At 39.4% G+C, this 24,343-nt stretch overlaps 1 protein-coding gene and 1 long non-coding RNA gene across 4 annotated transcripts in view; both read left to right on the forward strand.

The window, feature by feature from the left end:
* Positions 1 to 20,229, forward strand: part of LOC123802603 (uncharacterized) — a 263,437-nt gene extending 243,208 nt beyond the window's left edge. Inside the window, exon 7 of the long non-coding RNA XR_006782583.2 lies at positions 19,633 to 20,229. This is a non-coding gene — a long non-coding RNA (uncharacterized LOC123802603). The remainder of the gene's footprint in view (positions 1 to 19,632) is intronic.
* Positions 20,230 to 20,957: 728 nt separating this feature from the next.
* The window catches only part of NEIL3 (nei like DNA glycosylase 3), an 80,236-nt gene continuing 76,850 nt past the window's right edge, over positions 20,958 to 24,343 (forward strand). For all 3 annotated transcript variants that reach the window (XR_006782584.2, XM_045813446.2, XM_045813444.2), the window contains exon 1: positions 20,958 to 21,237. Coding sequence is in view for 2 of the 3 variants with exons in the window: in XM_045813446.2 (XP_045669402.1) it covers positions 21,082 to 21,237 (156 nt within the window). In the remaining variant the exon portion in view is untranslated. The remainder of the gene's footprint in view (positions 21,238 to 24,343) is intronic.

A 24,343-nucleotide genomic window follows, 5' to 3' on the forward strand; every position in this document is an offset into this window, starting at 1 on the left:
TTATACTAAGTACAAATCTAATCTTATCTTTTTAGAATAATTTTATTTTTTAAAGGGAAGTATTTATGCACAAATGGATGTCTAATTGGTAGCCTATGTGAGGGGTCTATTTCTGAACAGGGGTTCTCCTCCTTTGAGAATCTCTTGCTTACTCAGAGTGTGACTGGCCCTTCCCACGGCCACTATTTGACATATAAAATCCTTGTGTATGGGAGGATATTTTTTTTTAGAAGATATTAAAAGGAGGCTTAAAGAATCAAAATGTGAAGGGAAAGGGAAATTTAATTGTCATTAAGTGTTTCAATGTAGTAGAATGAAAGGAAGTAAACAGATGTTTATATGGGAAAATAATGCAAAAATAAATAAGCTTAAATCACAAAAGAAATTGATGTAAAATAGAAAAATAAACCTTCCTAATGCCAGTGCAAGAATTTCCAAAATTGTCAAGAAATGGATTGTCTTTATCTGCCTGTTTTTTTTAAGATTTATTTATTTATTAGAGATAGAGAGAGAGAAGGGGGAGGGGCAGGAGGAGAAGAAGAGGATCTAAGCAGATTCCCCTGAGGGCAGAGCCCGACGTGGGGCTGGATCTCACAACCATGAGATCATGATCTGAGGCAAATTAAGAATTGATGCTTAACCAACTGAGCCACCCAGGCACCCCTGTCTTTACCTGCTTGTTTTTGATTCATAAACTATCTTCTCTGCAACCTTCCATCAGTATGTGAATTACATATATGTTGAGTGATCATAAGAGCATGTAATATAATGTAATTTCCAATGACATGCTTTATTAATTACATTTCCATGACCAGAATCAATGGTTAATGGAACAGTTCTGCTTTTCCTCAGCACATCTTACATACCCATGGTCAGGTTTATGTATTTATACCCAATCTAAGCCCCTTCTTTCTTGTCCTCTTTTGATATCAACAGGTTTCTTCACCCAGCCTCTGGCTCTGTTCTTCTGTGTCCAACTCAGGGGTGCACTTCTGGATCCTTCTCTTACCTATCATTTTGACCTGAGTGGGTTGAACATCTCAGGCTACCTTGTTCAGGATCTACTCAGTCCTTCCTTGTGGATAATTCTACTGCATGCTGATTTTCTTTCAAATGGGTAAAAATGGTATCATGATTATGTGATTTTAAAATACACAAAGACCATGAAGTTTAATTTCCATGTATAGACAGCTGTTGCTATTTTACTTTTCCTTTACATTTAGTTTTTTTTTTCTTTTTTTTCTTTTTCATGCAAGCTTCTTTTCCTCCACTTGGTCTTTTTATTTCAAAAGTACATTTAAATCTCCTTTAATATTTTATTTTAGTCTCTGTTAGGTTATATTACATAGCTAATAATTTTTTTTCTACTAACCATGTAATTGTAGGGAAGTATAGGGGGCAAAATAGTATATCATTAAACAATTGTCCTTGTCATCAATGCCTGAATATCAAGATGGTAGGAGGCTAATGGAAAATGCTTTGCAAAGCTACAAACATGTTGTGTATCTCAAGTTACCAGGTGGGAAATGTGGGTTAAAGGCCAGAGAGCATCGGATAGGAAACTGGAGATGAGTGCTACATCTTTGGGCTTTAGACTGTAATAGAAACACTTTCCATTGCTAAGGAACAGTTCGAAGGAAGAGCAGCCCTTTGCATTAAATTCTATAAAGAAGGAAACATGCAAAAAAGATCCTCAAGGTTCCTTTTCAAAGTTACAATGAACTTTAAAATCATCACAGATGGAATTATTAGAAATAAAGAAAATCATGGCACCTATGAACCAGAAGGCACAATAAGATTCCGTAACAGTCACAATCTGCAAACGTTTGGGTTCTTACTGAATCCTTATTGAAGCGAGCTGGGGCATCAAGCTTGAACAAGTATAGACTTTGAGAAAATAAAACACGCTACAGAAAAGCCATGTGCAATCCTGAAATACCGAGGGGAGATGCAGGATTCTGAAACCTACTTGGGAAATAGATGTGCAGCCCATGGCCCTCCAAAATAATGCCAGAGGACAATGAGGCTGATGTGAAGGAGTATGAAAATCTCAAAAGCCCTTGAACAACAGGAAGAAAGCACAGGTCAAATATAGCATCACACTCGAAATTGCTACTAGAAAAAAGAAGCGCTCTGAGCAAGGATAGACCATTAGAAGGTCTATCATTATGATGGAGAATTCACTTCTAGAGTAAGGAAGCCGAATACCAACGTAAATATATATGGGGAGATAAACCACATGGAACAAGAATACAGTGTTATTTTAGTTCCACTACATTAAAAGAGCATAGTATGTAATACACCTTGAAGAAAATAATATGCCTTAATACTGAATCCTGATGCTTTTTAAGTACCTTCTTTTGCCTTAGGAAAAAATCTGTTCTTCCTCATGCACACACATGTCTCTGACAGGTGTGGGTCCTTTAGGTTGAACTGAATTCATCAATGAGGGTTGGGTTTTGTGACCTCTCGGTGAAATAGGATGACACTTCTCAAAGGACAATATACTGTAGTTGAAAGATAATTAAGGAAGGACCCATGTTCAAGTTTAGTTTTGCTCTTTTGCCAGCCTATGGGACTTTGGACAACTAATCTAAACTTTTTCAGCATCCCTGGCTTCCTCTACAAAACGTATGCACTAATTATCCCTTCAGCAGGGTAACTTAACAATGCAATATCAAGCGCTGACTGCTGTCCCTGAACTGATAAACATCAGCCTTCTCTTTTTCCTCCAAATCCTGAAGTTTCTGGCAAACCTTGAACTCAGCAATGTCCTTGTGGAGTTCCATAATCAAGAAAATAGTTCCTACTAATGGGTATGTTGAGTAAATCCATTAATGATGAAAAAACAGAGCTAAAAAGTGGTAGTGTCCCTTTCTCATCGGATTCCTTCGGGGAACGCGCACAGTATAAAAGCTTTAGCTGTAGGTCGCTGACAGCAGTGGACAGTAGTGCTTGTAATCAGAGATAAACTAAGTAAGAATGAGCTCTTGCTAACAATTTGGAGGCAGAAATAGGACAGTAAACATTATGCACAGGACAATGCCATGCCCCTGTGGGCACTCAAAAATATAGGATGGTGATTATGACATTGATGAACAGGACCAGGCCCCGCAATCAGTGTCTAGAGCCATTAGCGGAAAGCGGTGCACTTAGGCCAGGGACGCTGTTGCCTCCTCAACCCTGCTGGCACCCATTTTCACACACCGGGTTACAGGGCAGTGATTTAGAAAGGGGAGGGTTTCGAGAAGACAGAAAATGGCCTGTTTTGTGACCCAACTAAAATGCTGTTGATCTGTCATGAAACTCATTTTCACTTTCTGCCCTCAAACCTGATTTACATTTTCGCTCCTCTTAAATCTTTGGGATGCTAAATTTCCCCAAAGGAGGGGGAAATGTTTTTTGAGTTATTTGTGTCAGAAAGCCATCAACATACGGATATAGCTTGGAAGTTGCTTGAACTATCTGAGGCAAGGCCGAGATTGTCATTATTTTCAAATAAAATATTGATCAGGAAAAAGAAGGGGAAAGACTAAATAAATAAATGGGACAAGAAGCATTGAGAAATGCTTCTGTTTTTTGTCATTTTTTCTGCAGTAGGCATATGGCAGAAACTGCTCGTCACTTGCCACTACCTAGTCTCCCTTCCCTCCCGGCTAAAACTCCAACTTTATTGGAGTTGATATCAATGTCCACAGTTTAATGTGTAAATATCTTCATTTCCCCCAAGTAACTTTGCAGCTGGGGAAAAGCTATGTTACCCAGTTCTGGCCAGTAAGATATTATAGGCAGATTTATCTGGGGAAAGCACCCCTTCTCAATAGGAGACAAAGCCGTATGGGAAAGGCTTCTGGACCTTTCCCTTTCTTCTTGCGTGGAATAGGCATGTAATGCCTGGAGGAGCAGCAACCATCTCACAAACACGAACACAAAGACCACCCACTGAAGAAGGCAGAGGAGGGAAAGTGAGTCCTTGGTGACCTCGCAGACCGTCGGCGTTAGCAGCCTTGGAACTGCCTATCCCAGCGGGTACATAAGACAAATGATCCCTTTCTGTGTGTAAGCCACTATTTTTCAGATTTTCTATAGCTCAAAGCCAAACATGATATCATGCAGAAACTTATGTTATTGCCAGAATTAGTTAAAAGTTTAAAACGTACGAGGCTTGGAACCTGATTGTCTTGGATAAGCTCTCATGGGGGCTTTTTGTCAAGATTCTGGTAAAAGTAGACTTCCCAGGAGGAAAAAGATGCAGAGAAGTTCAAGGACTCCAGGAATAGGCCCTTATCCATCCCACAGGTGACTCTCTCTGAGTCCAAATCCACATAAAGCATAGAGTGTTGTCCTCTCCTGAAGTTTGCCTTAAGAACCCTTGTATTTTAAAGCCAAAAAAAAAGAGTCTGCCTGATTTAACTGGAGAGAAACGATTTGAGACACCAGACATGGAAAATGAAGAGGCATTTGTTTCAGGTGCCAGACAGTGCTAAGACTCAATTCCTCCCTAGGGTGGGGTACTGAGACCCAAGCACTCCAAGAGACTCTATTATCTGCAATGCCAATCCCATTTGATCAAGCCTCAGTCCTGCCACATCTACTCATCTTGCCTGGACTTTGTTTCTAGGAAAGGCTGCATTGACTGCTGACATTTCCCACTAGCCTCAATTCTGCCAGTTTCTTTGTCCATGTGAATGTGGCTGCTCGGTCACCTCAGCCTCCTGGGTTACTATGGCTTATCTTTCTGTTCCCTTCCCCATGGAGTAGGTCCACTGTTCTTGTACCCATAGCCTTAATTTCTCTCTGTGTTATTTAACTGAATGAGAAGAAAGCACACGGGAGCCAAGGAAACATAAATCTCTTAGCTGGAAAATATGATAAAAGGGCAAATTAAGAGCTTTATTTTTTTTTTAATTAGGCAGACTTTCTGCAAACTGTAAAATAGTCACGAGGCTAACTGCTGAAGAACCCAAAATAGCATTTCCAAAGTATATTTCTTAGAATGCCTCTCAGTGGTCAGATAGATTTGGGAAACAGTGTTCCATAGTGAACAGTTAAGATCTTTGGAAGTTCACACAAAGAGAAACCACTTTTACGTTTCTTTCTTTTTTTTTTTTTTTAAGATTTTATTTATTTATTTGAGAGTGAGAGAGAGAGAACATGAGCAGGGGGAGCAGCAGACTCCCCGCTGAGCAGGGAGCTTGATGCGGGGCTCAGCCCCCAGACCATGAGATCATGACCCTAGCCGAAGGCAGATGCTTAACTCACTGAGCCACCCAGGTGCCCCACCTTTCTTTAACCCAATGTTTCCAAAAACTTCATTTTTCTTGGAGTACCTTTTTTAAATAACATCATGTGAGACCGAATTTGAGAAATGCTAATCTAAGAAGTGAAGTTAAAAATTTTGAATAATTGAGGGGGAGAATGTCTGTTGATTTCAGGCAAGAGTCAAGGTGACTTTACAATACGGTTGACCTTGGCACAACATGGGGGTTAGGGGCACCTCTGCCCCCTATGCAGTTGAAAATCTGTACATATCTTCTGACCTCCCCAAAACTTAACTACTAATAGCCTACTGTTGCCAGAAACCTTACCAATATCATAAATAGTTGATTAACACCTATTTTGCATGTCCTATGTATCATATACTGTATTCTTAAAGTAAGTTATAAAAAATATTATTAAGAAAATCATAAGGAAAAGAAGATACTTTTTTAGTGCTGTACTGTATTTATCAAAAAAAAAAAAAAAAATCTGCATATAAGTGAGACCTGCACAGTTCAAACCCATTTTGTTCAAGGGGTCAAGAGATATTTTTAAATGGATATGAAAAGAATATTATGAGCAGCACAGATTTGAAACCGTGAATGGAAATGTTACAAAGTTACAGATCCCTTGGTAATTTATGAATCATAGGGTGGGGCCACTGATGTTTTGGGGCCAGAAGTTGACCAAAGGAATTTACCATGTCTTTAACTTTATGCTCCTAATTCTATTACAGAAAATTATTTCAGGCTCCATTTTCCAACCCTCTTTAATTCATGGACATAGTCAGTTACAATTATAGAGCTGGAAGGGTCCTGAGAAATCACTTTGTCCAAATCCTCTGATTTTATGGATAGTGAAGTCAGGATTCCAAAACACAGGTGATTTGCCCTATGCTAGGAATATGCCAATAGCTGAGCTAACCCCAAAACCATTTTTCCTGATTTTTACTTAGGGCCTGGTCACCAGACAGACACCGGTCAGTAGATTCTCCAGCCTCAGAATCCCTCCTCTGCAATGCAATTCACTGCATGTACGGGCATCCACTTGGGCCCTTTTGTGTCACTTCTGGGAGCCTCAAGAAAAAGGGGGACAGACACAAACATAATGATACTCATGCTGCTTGCTGTCTGTGAGTAATAAAGTCATTAGTCTCTGATCCAGGAATCTCACATCTTCTGCCAGAATGTATGAAATAGTAATAGGTTAATATATTAGCTTATAAGTAGGGTAAAAATTAAATGCCAGGTCTGCTATAAGCCTCCTGCTCAACGCTGGGAATTGTTACCTCCTCTTCTATTTTAAGCGACACTATCTGTAGGATTTGCATTCTTTATTTCTTTAATGTTTGCTAGAATTCACCAATAGAGCCATCTGAGACTCATGTTTTAGTTGTGGGGAGATTCTGATGACAAATTCAACTCCATTATTACAGGGCTACTCACATTTTTATCATGTCAGTTTTGAAACTTGTGTTTTTCAAGGAATTTGTCTATTTTAGCTAAATTGTCATGCACATTGTCATAAAGTTGTTCAAAATAGTCCCATCTTATTCCTCTAATATCTATAGTATTTTTAAAAAGCCCTCTCATTTATTCCTGAAAATAGATTTAGTTTTCTTTTTAACTTTTTTGTCCTTATTGATCTAGCTATAGTTTGATGGACTTTATTCATCTTTTCAGATACTTCTGGTTTCATTGGTTTTCTACATTGTTCATTTTTTATTTCTTGGTTTATACTTATATTTATTATTTTTGTCCTTTTGTATATTTGGGTTTAAATTGCTTTTCTTTTTCTAGCTTCTTAAGGTAGGAATTTAGAGTGACCTTAAATCTTTTTTTTAATCTTTAAAATCTTTTTTTTCTTTCCTAATTTAAGAATTTTCTTTTTAAATACCGCTTTAGCAGCATCCCGCAAATGCTCAGAGGCTATATTTTCATTATAACTGTAGTCAAATTAAGTTTCATTTCCTTCGTGATTTTTTTTTTATCTTTGATCTCTTTGACATTTAGAAGGGAGTTCTTTAATTTGCAAATGTTTGGGCTAATCTAGGTATCTTATGCTATTGATATCTACATTAATTCTATCCTTATCAGTTAACACGCTTTAAAACATCAAGCCTTTTAAATTTATTGAATAAGGTTCATTTCCCAACATATGATTTATCTTGGAGATTTTATTATCTGCGCTTAATGAAGGATGGTAAAATCTCCTTTGGATTTGTCTATTTATCTTGTTAGTTCTACCAGCGTTTGCTTTGAGTTTTTACTATCAACATAGCTTATCCTTCAGGTTTGAACTCTCAAGGCCACCATGTGAAGAATAATGGCAGATTCATCGCTTTTGACTTTGTATCCAGTGTTGCCAACCTAGCACCCCTCCCTAGCCTTTCTGCATGTATGAGTAATTGGGTGGTTGGTGTTGCTGTTTGGGGGCACTGTGGAGGAATGAACCTGAGCAACACACGCTCAGGACCCCATTACTCCTTGAGAACATCAGCTCTGTGCGCTAAAGCTACATTAAATAAAATCCACTTCTAATCAAGCCAAATAAGGATAAGAAGGCATGGTGTACAAAATAACAATCGGAATGTCATAGGCATCACCAAACCAGAATGGATACTGGTATATATCTTGAAGCAACATGTGACAGAACGTGCTGCTTGCCTACCCAATATCCATCCTCTCCTTTGTTTTTACCAAAAGAACCCTCATTTACTTTGTATTGGCAATACAGCTAAAGAAGAGAGGAGAAGAGAGGAGAAGAGAAGAGAAGAGAAGAGAAGAGAAGAGAAGAGAAGAGAAGAGAAGAGAGCAAAGGAAAGAAGAAAAAGAAAAGAAAAGAAAAAGTATCTACACCAATTTTCAGACTCTATTACAGCAATGACTGATCCTATGACATTGTTTGGTCAATGAAATAAGCTGAAACCTACCAGGAATTTCTATGTAGTTTTGCTTTCCTGACATAGGTGCCAGCCCTTCCTCCTCATAGTTTTCTTATTCCTCTTGCCTAGAACACAGAAGGATGTTCTATAGAGGTAGAGAATGCTATCTTGGAACCATGAAGTAACCGTGAGGATGAAGGAACAGAAAGACAAAATAAGGCCAGGATGTTGATGATATCATGCCACAACACCAACCTCACCTACCAAGTCCAGACTTAATATACGAGAAAAAGAAACCCCTATTTGTGAAGCTACCATAATTGTGTTTCCGTTACATACATTCTGTGTATATGTATACACACACACACACACACACACACACACACACATATACATACATATATATATACACACACACACATATATACATACATATATATATATACACACACATACACACACACACACACACACACATATAATCCGTAACTAATACCAAAAGAGAAGTTCTTAAGAAATTCACGAATCTATCAGAAGCCAAATTCAAACTTCTGCTGGAGACTTACAATGCTACATTTTCTACTCTTCTAGAATAGTTTCTATAAAGAAAAATCCTTTAAACTTTCTAGGTTATCAATCAAGAACTCTGTGCAGACTTTCTCCCATCAGGCATCATTGGGGTAATCAGAAATCCTCCAAGTAGTGGTTTTCTCCTTTGAAATATCATTCCTTTTTCTAAAATGAAGCACTAAATCCAGGCGACACTGAGGAAGATTATTGACTGCCCTGCTGTAAAACAATTCAACTTCCTATACAGTTTGAAAGACACTCTAAGGTGAAATTTGTACAAAATTATTTCCTTATCTGGAATCCTTGCAAATGTTTCTGTAACTTGCTTGGCCTTTTCTATCTGAGTTGATGTCATGCTTACTGTAACTTCCCTTCTGGGAGTTTTGAATTCCCAATGTGCCGCGCTAATCCATCCCTTTCACATTAGCACTCAACCTCGGAAGCAAGTCCTGATGTGCGTGTGCTGAGGAATTAATCACACCATTGATAATCAAGCTGTCACATAACGTCTGCTGAAGCAAACCTCCACATCTCAAGTAGACTGTAATTCCTGTCGGCATTTAGGATATGGTTCTGATGCCTTAGTCGAGTTAATCCAGGAAGAGAATGCAGAGTTTCTCAGCTTTGCTAACAAACGTAGAATATTTTCTAAAGGTGGATGCTTACCCCTGAAAGACTGAAACACGTACACGTGCGCGCATGCGCACAGGCACACACACCTTCCCCCTGAGCATTTTCCAATTGCTTCACAAATGAGAATAGTGGAACAGAAAAATCTCAGGTGTCAGTATTTAGCAAGTAAGCAAAAAGGCCAGAATTTTAAATGTCTAATCGCTTTGGGTCTGATAAACCTTTCAAGTCCAAGACATTAATAATGGAAAATAGAGCCTGTTGTGGCCTAATCACTAGCTCAAATTGGGTCCAAGCCAACAATAATTAGATGAGAAATGCCAAAGAATCCTTCTTGAGGCTTATCAGATAAACTCTGAACCTTGGCTGCATAAAATGAACAATATCAAAATATTGTTCTTGGTTTTTCTAATGGGTTTCAAGACATCTACAAATAGGATTGAGTTTTTTTGTTGACCTTGGAAGCTGATTAAAATTATATGCTAAAAATTAGGGCAAGAAGTGATCTTGTATTTGGCTGTTGAAATGGACCCCCCTGTTCTGTTAGGAATATGAATCCATTTTACTATATTCTAACTATCGTGTTCTCATTAAGACATCAAACACAATGGATTGGACTCAGTCACCTTCTAAGATTTCTCCTTGTTTTATTACATAGGTAGAGATGGATACGCACATAGCTGACAAGTTATCCCCAGGTATATGAATGTGATTGAGAAGGATAGAGCACACCCAGCTGTCTTAAACTAGCTCACTATATTTATATTTGACCTTCAGCTATTGACATAACCTGCTTCTATATGGTCTGTCAAGCTCAGGATTGAGTGGTTTTGCTCAGACTTTGCACACCTTTGATCGCTTCATGCTAGCAAGGTCCATCTGTTGCTGTCATTCCTCAGCTCTCAATTTCAGTGTTGCCTGAACTTCAAATCATGCTTCAGCACAATCTGGTAGAGTTTGGAGTGTCCACAATTAGATGACAAGGCATAAATGGCATAATTGAAGCATTTCTGTTTTAAAATCCAGGTTGATTCTCCAGTGTCTTCTTGATAGTGGCCTAAAATGACTGAATGGTCCTTGGTCTAAAGTGACTGAACCCCTGCCTGGGATGCTAGTTAAAAGCTAGTAAGATTTTGGAGTGGCTGGGTGGCCAAGTCTATTAAGTGTCTGCCTTCGGCTCAGGTCATGATCCTGGGTCCTGGGATCGAGCCCTGCATTGGGCTCCCCACTGAGCAGGGAGCCTGCTTCTCCCTTTCCCTCTGCCCCTCCCCCAGCTTGTGTGCACACTCTTTCTGTCTATCTCAAATAAATAAATAAAATCTTTTAAATAATGCTGTTAAGATATGTATTTGTCGGCTTTTATTTCTTAAGGGGACCTCCTCACTAAATCCACCCCCCACATTCTGACCCAGTCAAGGCTGATAACAGTTGCCCCTTTACCTTCCCTTCAGTGGGAATCCCACATATTTGAAAAATGATTACCGTGATGTATCTTCTCACTGGAACAGCTATGGTCCCCACCAGAATTCTAATGATTATAGTAATCACCTTCTGGGAACTGATCCCTTTTTGTCTTTCAATTTGACCAATAAAACATAGTTTATGTTGACATAATTATTTTAATTCTTTGCATTAATAATCTGACAGGAATTGTGGGGGAAATGTTCTTCAAAAATGGTTGGCAACCAAAATAACAATGCCACATGAAACAAATATACATTAAGTGTTAATGTTCTTAATCCTTTCCCAAACTGCCAAAAACTATGAATTTCAAAATTCTGCTGTGAAGCTGTAAAGCTCACTTATCTTATGATGAATCGCAGAAAATATTTAACCATGTAAGTCAGTTTCCTCTAGAAAATGTCATAACACAGCTTTGCTAACTAAATACCTCAGAGTTAGTTGAAATAGGGTCCTTTAAAGATTGGTAAGTCAAAGTTTAAAAGGCAGATAATTTTATCTTGTGAAAGCTCTTCCAGAAAAAACAAAGATGGCATGAGTCATTTTATCAGCCTAATAGGTTGGTATAAAAATTGGATAAGGATGGGGTGCCTGGGTGGCTCAGTCAGTTGGGCATCTGCCTTTGTCTCGGGTCATAGTCCTGGGGTCCTGGGATCAAGCCCTGAGTCAAGCTCTCTGCTCGGTGGGGAGCCTGCTTCTCCCTCTCCCCCACCACTTGTGTTCTCTCTCTCTCATGCCCTCTCTCTCTCTCTGTCATAAATGAAAAAATCTTTTAGAAAATTGGATAAGGATGATATAAAGGAAGAAAGCAGTAAATAGTCTTAGTTCACTTCTGAACACAAATGAGAAAATATGAAATAAAACAGTAGCCAAATAAATTCATAATCGGTTAAGAATGATACAATATGAATTGATAGGATTATCCTGGGAATGCTACAATGGTTTACTGATCAAAATTCTATCAATGTAATTCATCATAATAATGGACTAAACAAGAAAAATAAATGATCTCAGTAGATACAGAAAGCTTTTAATAAGTTTTGCGGTTATGTACTGATAAAACAGATGAAAAACTAAGAAAACTGAGAATAAATATGATGTCTTTAACTTGATAAAAGTATTTACTTAAAAGGATCAGCTAGATAGTGCTTATTGAAGAAATTTTGAACTCAACAAAGCAAGGATATCTCTTATCACCACTACTATTCAATATAGTACTGAAGGCCCCAGCCAACACAATAAGACAAGGAAAATAATAAGGAATGATAAGAATTGGAAAGGAAGAGATAAAACTGTCATTATTTGGAAATGATAAGATCATCTACATAGAAAACCCAACAGAATGAACAAATTAGGACATCTAATAAAAGAGTTAAGTGAATTGCCAGATACAATATAACCTTCAAAGATTAATAGCATTTTTCTACTAGTCTCAAAATATTGGTTCCCCTAAAAATTGATAAATAAAACTTAAAAAAACAATCTTTAAAAAGCAAGCCAACTCATCCTATGAGCCTAGAATGACCCCAATATTTATTTATAAATTGCAATTACATAATTTACATACAAACTAGTGTATATACTATGAGCAAGATTGCCTTGGGTTCAAATCTTGGTTCTGTTACTTACTGCTTATGTGAACTTAGGCGAATTACATAATTACTCTCTGCCTCACTCTTCTTGTCTGTGAAATGAAAATAATAATAATAATAATAATAATAGCAACACTTAACCACTTAAGATATTGTGAGGATAAAGTAAATTCATACTTGGAAAGCATTTGTAGTACCTAGCACAAAGTTAGTGCCTCCTAAAAATTAACTCTTCTTATTATTACAGAACTCATGTATTAATACATTAGATACTATTTGCCTAAACATAAAAATGTTAAAGTAAAATTTAAAAAATAAACATACAAAGAAGTGTTAATATTTTCCTCTCTTCCCCCAGCTGGGCATATACGTTTCATATTGAAGTCTAGCAGCTCACACAGAAATACAACAACAACTAAAACTATAATAGAAAATAAAATACCATTTAAAATAGCAACCCAAACAATGAAACAACTAGTAATTAAACCAAGGAAGAAAACACAATATTTTTACATAGAAAATTGTAAAATTTCTATAGTTGATTAAATGAGACCTTAATAAAAGCAGACAGGTTAACATTGTAAAACTATGAATGGCTTCCCAAGCTTACCTACATATTTAATGTATTTGTAATCAATATTTCAGTGAAATTTTGGGGAGAACAGGAAACATGTCTAAATATAACTTGTAAGCTTAAACATTCTTATGAAGCTAGTATAATTTTGAGAAGGAAGACTGAAAAGTAGGAACTCAGAAGACATTAAGACACAGTATATTATCACAGTCATAAAAATCATTTAGAATTGGTGCAGGAGGGGTGCCTGGGTAGCGCAGTCGTTAAGCCTCTGCCTTTGGCTCAGGGCGTGATCCTGGCATTCCGAGATAGAGTCCCACATCGGGCTTCTCCGCTGGGAACCTGCTTCTTCCTCTCCCACTCCCCTGCTGTGTTCCCTCTCTCGCTGGCTGTCTCTCTGTCACATAAATAAATAAAATCTTTAAAAAAAAAAAAAAAGAATTGGTGCAGGAACAGATAGATCAATGAAACACAATAGAGAGACCAAACATATTTGTATATTAAGGATAACTTTGCATATGACAATGATGGCATCATAGCCTAAAGACTTAAATATAAGCATAAGTGTTTTAATCACATTTCCCTAAGTTATGTAGTGTAACAAACCATCCCAAAATCTCAGTGGCTTCCAACAATAAACATTGTATTTCTCCTTCATAAGTTTATTTGTTTTTTGTTTTTTGTGGGTTTTTTTTAAAGATTTTATTTATTTATTTGACAGAGAGAGAGACAGCCAGCGAGAGAGGGAACACAAGCAGGGGGAGTGGGAGAGGAAGAAGCAGGCTCATAGCAGAGGAGCCTGATGTGGGGCTTGATCCCAGGAATCAAGCCTTGAGCCGAAGGCAGACACTTAAAGACTGAGCCACCCAGGCGCCCCTCCCCCACAAGTTTATGATCAGTTAAGAGAATTCACACTCCACAGAGCAAAGGTAGTCACATGGCTGGTCCTGACAGTGGTGTGGTGAAGTCTATTCTTCTATAGCAACACATGGCAGGGGTAGGGTTAGTGATATTGCTTTGAAGAAGTGAGTAATAATTGGGAATGATAATTAACAGATCATAAGAAAACTATAAATAAAGTTAATAGAAAAAATGTAGAAAGATATTTTATGACACTGAAATGACCTTAGAGGGGGAGGGGAGTATGAATCATAATGTGAAATCCTGATAAATTTGAATATATCAAAAATAAAACTTTCTATTCAAAATAGAAAAAGTTAGCTGATGTCTAAGGGAAGGGGGAAGGAAAGTAGCATTATTCAAGGGATTATTTTCTGGAGTATAACAAGAACTCATATAAATCACTAGTTTATAAACTTCAAGAGAGCAGGAATTTTTTCGTTTCCTGCCTTGCTCACTGTCGTATCTACAGTGCTCAGATAAGTGCCTGGCAATATTGACATCTCCTTTACTGTTTATTCTGCCTCGAGATTTGCTTCCCATCTCTCCCATCCTCCAAAACAGATAAATTAATTTCCTATTGCTTGCTATACAAGTTAAGCGCCCTAACACAACACAAATGTATTCTCCAACTATTCCGGAAGTCAAAAGTCCAAGACCAGTCTTATTGGCCCGACATCAAGGGGTCAGCAGGGCTGGCTCCTTTCGGAGACTCTCAGGGAGACTCTGTCCTTGCCCCTTCTAGCTGCTAGAGGCCACCTACATCCCTTGGCTCATGGCTTCTTCTTCCATCTTCAAAGGCATCAGCCTGGTGTCACCACGTCTCCTTCATTGACTGCTTCTGTGCTCACATTACCTTTTCCATCTCTGACTCTCCTGCTTCCCCCTTATCAGCACTTATGATTACATTGAGCCCCCCTGGATAACCCAGGCTATTCACTGAACCCCAGAATCCTTAGTCATATCTGCAAAATCTCTTTTGCCGTGTAAGGAAACATAGTCACAAGTTCCAAGGATGAGTACGTGAACTTGGGGAGAGGTCCATCAATCAGCATAACACGCCAGGGTTTCTCAACGTCAGCACTGTGGACATTTTGGGCCGGAGACTTCTTTGTTGTGGTGGCATGTCCTGTGCATTGTAAGCTATTTTGCAGCATCCCTGCCCTCTGCCCATTAGATGCCAATAGCACTCCCTTCCCCCTAGATGTGACCAACTGTCCCCAAACGGGTCAAATCGCCCTGGTTGAGAATCACTGCTTCACACTGTTCTGGTGACCATTAAGTGAAGTTTATGTAATCATGTCATTCTCCTGCATAAGATTTTTATTTGCTCCCTTATTACTCTCAAAATAATATCCATACTTCTCTGCACATCGTCTTAGATTTTTCAAATGTTGGTTTGCTGACTTCCCTGGACTCCATCAGCCCTCACTTCCTGACCTCTTGTCTTCCGGACATTCTTACAGTTCCCCTAATACAAAGTTTTCTCACACCTCCTGGCTTCAGAAATTGTTTCTTCCCCATCTGCCTGAAAATCCCCTTCTCCGACTCTTCATGAGATGCACTTCTCTCTCTTCCTCCTCAAAATGGGGCAGGGGTGTCTGGAATCCCAGGTCTCCTGGCCACATCTGCTTGTGGCGCTTGGAGCTTACCCGTTAGAGAACTCTTCTCCCTGCACTAGTCTGTGAGCTGCTTAGAACTCTGACTTTCATCTGTATCCATGGATCTAGCACACTTCCTGCAACGTAGGAGGAGCCCAGTGATTGTTTTTTGAATGAATGAGTAAATGGTGCATTTCATGCCTCAACCTGAATACATTCTCTGGAGGCTGAGACTGATGAAGAATGTTGCCCCAAGATATTAACAAAAAAGTAACTCACTGTTCTGCTTCAGAATAGGAAAGAAATCAATTCTCCTATCCTCTCTCATGGAGGAAAACCCTCATGAAGAGATTATGTTGGCTCTTCTGTGAGTGCTTAATAACTATTTCGTTATTGATGTCCCCCAAATCAGGTTCATGCTCAGAAACTACCTTTACTTACTTAATATGGTTAAGTTACAAAACAAATGAGAAAAGTCCCTTCTGCGGAGAATCGTGCAAAACAAAGCTGGAATTAAAGCACCGCAATCCTAGATTTCACAGCACTCTGAAAAGATTCGATGTGTCAGGGTGGTTTCGTGCATCACTTCAGAGCCCTTGGTTGATTCTGCAGTTTTGACTGTGACTTTGCTGGCAGAAAACTGTCACCTGGCACTTCCAGCCTTCTCGGTGGAACGAAATCCACTGCTCTGCAAATTCTCAACGTTTGCGATCTGCTTCAAACAATAAAACTGTCAAAATGGTTTCTGTTGCTGTGTGTTTTATTATTCTTCTGATAGTCTAATGTTAAAAGTTTCTCTTAATGGTTAGAAACTGGAGACTCTTTAGTAAATACCACCAAAAACACCTGCACCTAATGTTCACTAATGACTGTTTCCTCTATTCAGAGCTCAAATTAAGAGGATGTTGAGAGGGGTGGATGTTATCTCTCTACTTGTTAAATATATTCAGGTAATTTATGTAAAACACAGAAATTAAAGAAATTTCCCCCTTGCTACATTTTTATCATTCCACCTAAAAAATCTGCCCAAGACTTTGTAAAGAGAAGGCCGAAAACAAAGTTGCACTCTCCAAAATACGTCATAACTTAATACACTAAGGGAAGGTTTTTAAATTGTCTTTAATTCCTATATAAGGCTGACTAAAAGGTTGCTTTTCCTCTAAACCACCATTTCTTAAGTCATTGCCAAAAAATATCTGGTTGAAGGCCAGTGTAATATAATTGATGTTGCTGAAAATATTTGGTGAAGACGATGGCTTCCTGGTTGGATCCCAACTCTGTGGCCTTGAACAAATTACCTAACCTCTCTGGGCCTGTTCCTTCATTTGTAAAATGAAGATAAGAATAGTGCTAACCTCAGAGGATTATTGTGAGGATCAAGAGTCTGCATTTGCAGAACACTTTGAACGTTGCCTGGCGCACAGAAGCATGAGATAAGTATCTGGGATAATTGTTAGTGAAAACAGAGGAATTTTGAGCTAAGGATTCTTCAGTGTTATGAACTCGGCATTATGTAAGCAACTCTGCCCACCTACTATGGGCAGCTGTGACCCATCTGTTTCTTTCTTCTTTTTTTTTTTTTTTTAAGATTTTATTTATTTGAGAGAGAGAGAGAAAGAACAAGCAGGGGAGCAGCAGAGGGAGAGCGAGAAGCAGGCTCCCCACTGAGCAGGGAGCCTGATGTGGGGCTCGATCCCAGGCCTCTGGCATCATGACCTGAGCTGAAGGCAGACACTTAACCTACTGAGCTCCCCAGGCATCCGCATCTATTTCTTAATGAGGAATAAGCCAATAAGGGATCCAAACTGCAGAGTGGGTTCCTCTCCATAGTTTGAAGTTCTGGATTTCAGTTGTTGTTGGCGTCCCTACATCTGCTCAAACGTTTCATGGTTGCCCATATCCCAGGAAAATGAGTTTTGCTCTTCCTTATCCTGGGCTCTCCACACAGAGGTCCCTAGGAATCTTTCCAGTGTTATCTATTACTACTCCCCTGCCTGACAATCTCTGCTTTAATCGCTGTGTCTTAAATACATCACATATTTGCCTGTATTCCTCTTACTTAGAATACTCTTAGTTGACCTTTCTACTTACCTGGGGCCCTCCTTCTTAAAGGACTGGCTCAGACTCCATCATTTCTCTGAGCATCTCCTAGACATATTGCTTCTGAGTGATGTGTCCCTTCAATGAATTCTCTCAGTCTCTAAATCCTTTTTTGTACATAACATGGGCTCTCTCTTCCTTTTACATCTTTTAATGTCAGTATCCCTAACTACATTGTAATCTTTTGTGTGCAGCCTGACTCAGTGCCTCACGCAGAGCAGGCATTAAATATGTTTTTATTAATGCAAATTTTTGGAAGTAAAATTCATCTTTATCTTTAGCTCCCCTCCATCTCTTTTTGGCGATTTCTTACCCTGTTCAACACGTTTTCCACTAGTGCTCTACATTAGTGACTGAGGTCCTGGAGAAAGCTATCTTTTCCAGTGTTTAAGACATCTTCATTTCATCTACACGTACCTGTGATGTTAGTGAAAATAATACCAGTCTCAGGGTCAGAAAATTTGGGTTTCATTTCTGTAACTTTGTTGGTCCCTACATGTGATCATGGAAAATAACCACTGGTTTGAAAGTCAATTCCTTTATCCATAAAATACAAATATTATCTATCCTATCATACAGGGTTATTGTGAAGATAAATTGATAGAAATGAATGTACACAAAGGATTGTATATGTGGTTGATCAGATTTCCTCAAAAATACATCGAGATTTTTGGTTTGTTGATCTAATAAAGAAAGTATACCATAGGGAACTTAAGGTATTACCTATTTTTGTTAATGTTTATTTTAACAAGGACTTCTGAGACCAGAAAATCTCAATTCATAAGAATGACACTAAAGATATAAGAAAAGGTACCTGGGGGCAGAAAGTTCTAATAATCATAATTGAATTCAACAAATATTCGTTGAATGTTTATTATGTGCGAAAGAACATCCTGAGTGCTATGGGAAGTCTAAAGATAAACAGAATACTCACTCGACTGTCTTCAAGGAATGAATCTAGTGGGAGACCGGTATGCACCCAATTAAATCTAACACCAGGTAGGTTTGGTAAAATCTAGGGGAAAACCAACTTCAGAAGACAAGAAATTAATTCTGACTGTACCTGAAAGGTTTTTTAGAGGATATGCATTCAACTAGGATTTAAAGGTGGGAGAATGTCACTAAGCTAGGTTGAAGAGGAGTTAAAAAGAAAAAGTTAAGAATAATAGCATGAGCCAAGAAACAAAACACAGGAAATATTGTAAGAGTAGCAAACAGAATGTATCTTAATTCCTTGAACTTGTAGGGTGTTTTACATTTCTCAAAGTGCTTTCAGATCTTATTATGTTATTTGGGAATTTGAACAATCATGTGGAGGTTAACAGGAAAAATATATTTGATTTTACATACGAAGACGAGGAGTTTTGGAGAAAACAAATGACTTTTGTAAAGTCATCAGGGAATACATCATGCTTCAGAAGATGACTCTGGTCAGAGTGTGAAAGGTTAAGGGGAGACAGGATGGCCTTTAGGAGGTTCCTGACAGAGTCTAAGAAGAGCACCGAGAGTCTGTACCCACGTAGGTTTGCTTGCAATGGTGAGGCGACTCTTGACAGGCGCTGCAGACGCATGACGCGTGTGATTTTACTCGTAACCGGATGCAAGGAAGGATAAAAAGAGAAGTAGCACAATACTCAAAGGCAAGTCCCATACAAACAAAATCTGGCTTGGCTCTTTGGGGCACGTCCATGAAGTGTCTTGGTATCTCCAGTGTTACTCCCCAACTCTTACTGAGCTCTGTGGGGGATGGTAAACCTAATTCCAACTAAAGATTATATTTGATCCAAATATAATCCAAAGATTATATTTGATCCAAAGAGAAATGAGAAGTCTCGGATGAATCATTCAGATTAATGAAGATAGCGATGGCTTTAAAATATGGTCACAAATTATTTAATACTCTTCCCCTCAAGAAATAAACTTCATTCCCCACCTCTACCCCCTACGGGCTACACGGATTGACTGGATTCTAACGAATGGAAGTAGCAAAGGTGTGGATGTGTCACGTGAGACGCTAGGTAATACAGATCATTACAGCTTTCTCCTTGCCTTCTCTTTTAGACCGCACCTCCGGGGGAGCTCAGATTCAGGGCATGAGACACCGAGACCTCCTGTCAACAGCTGTGCTAGTGAGCCACCTCAGAAGTGGATCTTCCCGCTAAAATCAAGCCTGGATACGACGGCAGCCCTGGCCAACACCTTCACGGCAGCTGCCTGAGACATACTGACGCAGAACCACCCAGCCAGGCCACTGCCACGTTCCTGACCTGCAGGAACTCTGAAATTTAAAAATGGGGTAATTTACTAGGTTGCAATAAATAATTAATACAAAGGTAGAAGCAAGAAAGGTGTATGGCACTTTCCTCCATCAATGGGCAGAGATTATGACTGAATTTGGGTTGCGATGAACAGGAGGATTCTTTCTCAATTATTTAGTAATTTGACCTGGAAGAGTAAACAACAATTAAACAAGAGAGTAAAGTACAAAGAATCCTGAACGCGATCCAGCTAACTTGATCACTAATCTCTCCCCACAAAGAGAAATATTTAATGCTGCTTAAATGTTTGAATTCAAGGCTCTGGTATACATATTCTTCTGGTTTAACTACAGCACAGTGATAGGCTGATTAAATCACAGACAAATGAACATTCTGTTTTAATGCGCTATATTTTAATTTTCAGAAAAGATTGGATTTTTTATTATTTACAAAAATGTATGGAGTCATTAGCTTCATATATTTATATGCGTGCATCTTTGCGTAAATGTGAAAAGCTAGGCATTGCCTTCATATTTCCATAGAGCCCTGCCTCTTATAAAGCAATTTCAAACAGCATTCATCTGGGGCATCCCATAAAAGAATGGTTGATGAATTTTGGTAGAGCTCACTTAGCTCAGCTATCTAAAACATGAAAGGGTTTTTAACATAGATACTAAAATATATTTGGTATATAAAGCCACATTTTCGAAAGTATGCTAACTCTACAGGAGAAAATACATAGGCTGCTTGTTCTAAAACCCCTTTTTCTGAGCTCCTCTCTTCCTTACCCACATCTGAATAGGGCATACAAAAACCAAAGCCTGCCAAGACAGAGACGACCTTGAATTTTAGGGCAGAATTAGAGGACAAGATCACAAAATGGACGTGTATTGAATAGTTCAAAGACAAGAGCAAAACCTCAAAACAAAAAGGTTGGAGTTTCTGGAGTCCCAATTGCTTCAGCTGTTACAGTTTAGCGGGGTGGGGTGGGTTCCACGCACTCCGGGCGTGTTGAGGCGGGGTCAGGCGGCCCTCGACGGGAGGGGCCGGGGCGGGGCCAGACGGACCTGAGCGGGGGACCGGGGCGGGGCCAGACGGGCCTGAGCTGGGCGGGGCCTGGCGGCCGAAGCGGCGCCGGAAGCGCGGGAGATTTGAACTTCCTCTCCGCGCAAGAACCCGCGCGCGGATTGAGTTGCACAGGAGCTTTCTCCGCGGGGACCTGCAACTAGTGAACCCCAGTACCGTTTGGGAGATGGTGGAAGGACCAGGTTGTACTCTAAATGGAGAGAAAATTCGGGCGCGAGTGCGCCCGGGCCAGGCGGTGAAGGACGTGCGGGGAAGCGCCCTGCAGAGCCTGGGAGGCCCGGTCTTGCCTCACGCAGCCTCGCTGGCTGTGGTCTCGACCCAGGTGAGCCTTTAATATAATTTGCTATGGGGTCAGCAGGGGACAATGGAATAAAGATCCCGTCGGGTTTCCAGGGCCCAAAGTGTCATCTCTTTGCTCTTGAACAGGCTCCGTGGGGCTCAGCGTTTCCCTAACTTTAAGGACCTTGCAAGAGGGACAAGTCAGTGCTCGCGCACCTGTGTAGAGACTACGGGAGAGCTGAGCAAACGCTGCCAGAGGGAGATGCCCAGGCAAGGATTGATCGAAGGTGTTTTATTACGAATCACCTTGCTTAACTTTCTACAGCTCAACAAAAGATGGTCTCCTTGTGTCCATAGGTGCATTTTCTGCTGTTAATATTATCAGATCTCTCCATTTTCTCCCCTTCACATTTTTAAGACAATAAGCTTTTAGCATGGAATTCCAGCTTCTCACCTGCCTGCTATCCTGCAGTTGATAGGTGTAGCACAACTAACATATAATTCTAAAATTGCACACAAAAAATGTAGCACTCACCTTCCCACTCAACTTAATTTTGCCATCTAATGAAGGGGCTGTGGAACCCAGCTCTGGTTCCCTTAAGTGAATTTCTTTCTTCTTAAAATAAATTGTAGCACAGCTTCTGGCCACTCAAGGCATTCATTGCAGATGGTGTGATATTCATTTGTTAAGAATTTAGAATTTGTACTAAAAATATTCTGATTAAGCCATCATGCCTTAAAAGCCCTTTGGATGTCTGGATGATTGTATTTCCATGGATGTATGCAATATTGAGCTGTACTTAATTTCTCCTGCAAAACTCCCTCCTAGCCTTTGGTCCGGGAAGAAAAAATGGCTTGCTATGAAATTCACATATGTTCACAACTTGAAAGAAATAAGGCTCTAAGTCTGAGAAAATAATATTTTTCAAACTTGGGAAAGAGTTAAGTTTTGCATCTTCTTCCAACTGCCCTTGTATTTTATTTATTTTGACTTTATACGTCATTAAATGCTCTGCACCTATTCTTTTAGTGTAGTGTTTCTCAAAATGAGGTCAGGGTACCACAAGGCTGGATCTTGAGTGTTCTCTTAGAATATTAATATTTATAAAAATCATGCATTCCACAAAATTTTGAATATCAAGTCATCTGGGGAGCAAAAGCAAATGCTTTCCCTGTGGAGCCTACACTTGAGTTGGGAAGGTACTTGGGCAATCATTAAGAACATAAATATAAATTGATAAATCCTCTGAAGCCTCTCCTACTTGGTTCTGTAAGGACTCAGGAAGGTCAGGAGAGGCTCGGCTGACAATTAAACTGAGGTATGAAGGGTGAGGAATAAGCAACACATGGGCCGAAGGTTGACAGGCAGAACACGTTAGGCAGAGCATTAGCAAAGGAAGAAAGCTTCAAATATTTGAAGGATTGAAAGAGAAGCAGTGTGACTGGAAAACAGAAATGAGCTAGAAGGTAGGTCGTTTGAGGTTGCTGGGCAGGAGCCAGACCATGGAGATCTTTGTAAACCTGGTTAGGGACTCTGTATTTATCTTACAAGTAATGGGGGTCTTCAAAGTGTGGTGCGATCCACTCACACTTTGGAAAGAGCACTCTATCTTGAAAAGGAAAAATAAAAGACTGGAGGAGAGCCAAAGTAGATACTGCACCCTCACTTAGGAGAGGGCTGCAGGAATCCAGGGGGGAGGGCTGGTGGTGGAGATAAAGAGGGGATAGAGTTGCTATTTCCCCAGTAAAGGCAGTAGGCTCAGAAATGGATATGACATGAATATGTGTGTGGGTATCAGGATTTACATCATTCAGCAGTCATATATTTTGTGTTAGGTTTCATGCTGGCTCCTGGGGATGCAAAGATGAATAAGATAAACTTCCTCCTGTGGGAATCCAACTTAATGTTTTAAATAAATATCACCTCATTGGTATTTAGGCCAAAATAGCAGGGACGTTTCCTTTAAGTTTATTGTGATTATCTCTGGTGGCAAGACATAAAGTGCCTTTGAAGAACCTTTACGTTTCGTGTAGTTAGGAGAAATAATAACCCTATGATTCTACAGTTGAGGAATGGGAGGTTCCAAGTAAATTTAATTAAGTCGCCCAAGATCACATGACTAGTAAGGGGTTGAACCAGGGGGTGAAGGGGGGGTTCCCTCCTTTGGAATCCAAAGCCTGTTCTCTTAACTGTAGCCTTTTCTCAGTTATAAAAGATTCAGGGAGAAAACGGCTGCTTCAGAGGCAGAAACACCATATTGCTTAATATGTCGTTGTGATTATTAACTAGGGAAGTGAGACCTTGGGTTTTTGGTTGTATCCACCCACCGCTTGTAGTTTTGTTCAATTATCAATTTACCTATGCTGAGAATTCTCTTCTAAGGACTTCCGATCCTCTATTCAGATTGCGCAAGAGAGTGCAACCTGATAATAGAACGCAAATGCTTCACTAATTGTTGGGTAATTGTTAACATCTCTTGGAAGCAATACTAAACTAAGTAACCTATAACCTCTAAATAAAAAGGCCCGCCCTTAAAACTGTTCTGTTTTGACGTAAAGTGGTATTAAAAATTGGAGTACGTCTTTATGATTGGGATCAGGAATCTGGTTTTATGGGAACTGGATTTGAAAATCAATATGGAAGTAATAGCAACTTCTTTGTGGTTATTGGGAAAATTGTAAATATTTTGCCATGGCTTTGCTTGCTGGGCCTTTGATCAAATAATAATAATAATAATCTAAACAGAAAGTGTCTTTTGCATTTCAGAGGGTTGCTGGATCGATAGTAAATTTAATCAAAATGTAGGTTGTCACTGATCTCCAGCATGATCATTCCCGTAACAGATGATCCCATGTTTCCCAGACATTTACAGCAGGGAGTTAAAGCTGTTTAAATGTTTCTGCTACTGGCTTGAATTTACTAGTTTTCACAAGACAGAGTTTAAAAATAAGTTAACAACTGCATACTATATTTTTTACATTGCACTAAACAAAAAATACAAAAGAAAGTTGAAGACATATTAACTGGGCATTTAAAATAATTCAGGTAATCACGGTACTGAAAAACCAACACCCCCCCCCCCCCCGTAGTTGCTGCCATTAACGAACCAGTTAGTGTATCGGATAGTGTTCCCTCCTTTTTGCTTCGA

The sequence above is a fragment of the Ursus americanus genome, chromosome 27 (genome assembly GCF_024610735.1).
Source record: "Ursus americanus isolate L20-20 chromosome 27, mUrsAme1.1.p, whole genome shotgun sequence".
In the NCBI taxonomy this organism is placed as follows: Eukaryota; Metazoa; Chordata; class Mammalia; order Carnivora; family Ursidae; genus Ursus; species Ursus americanus.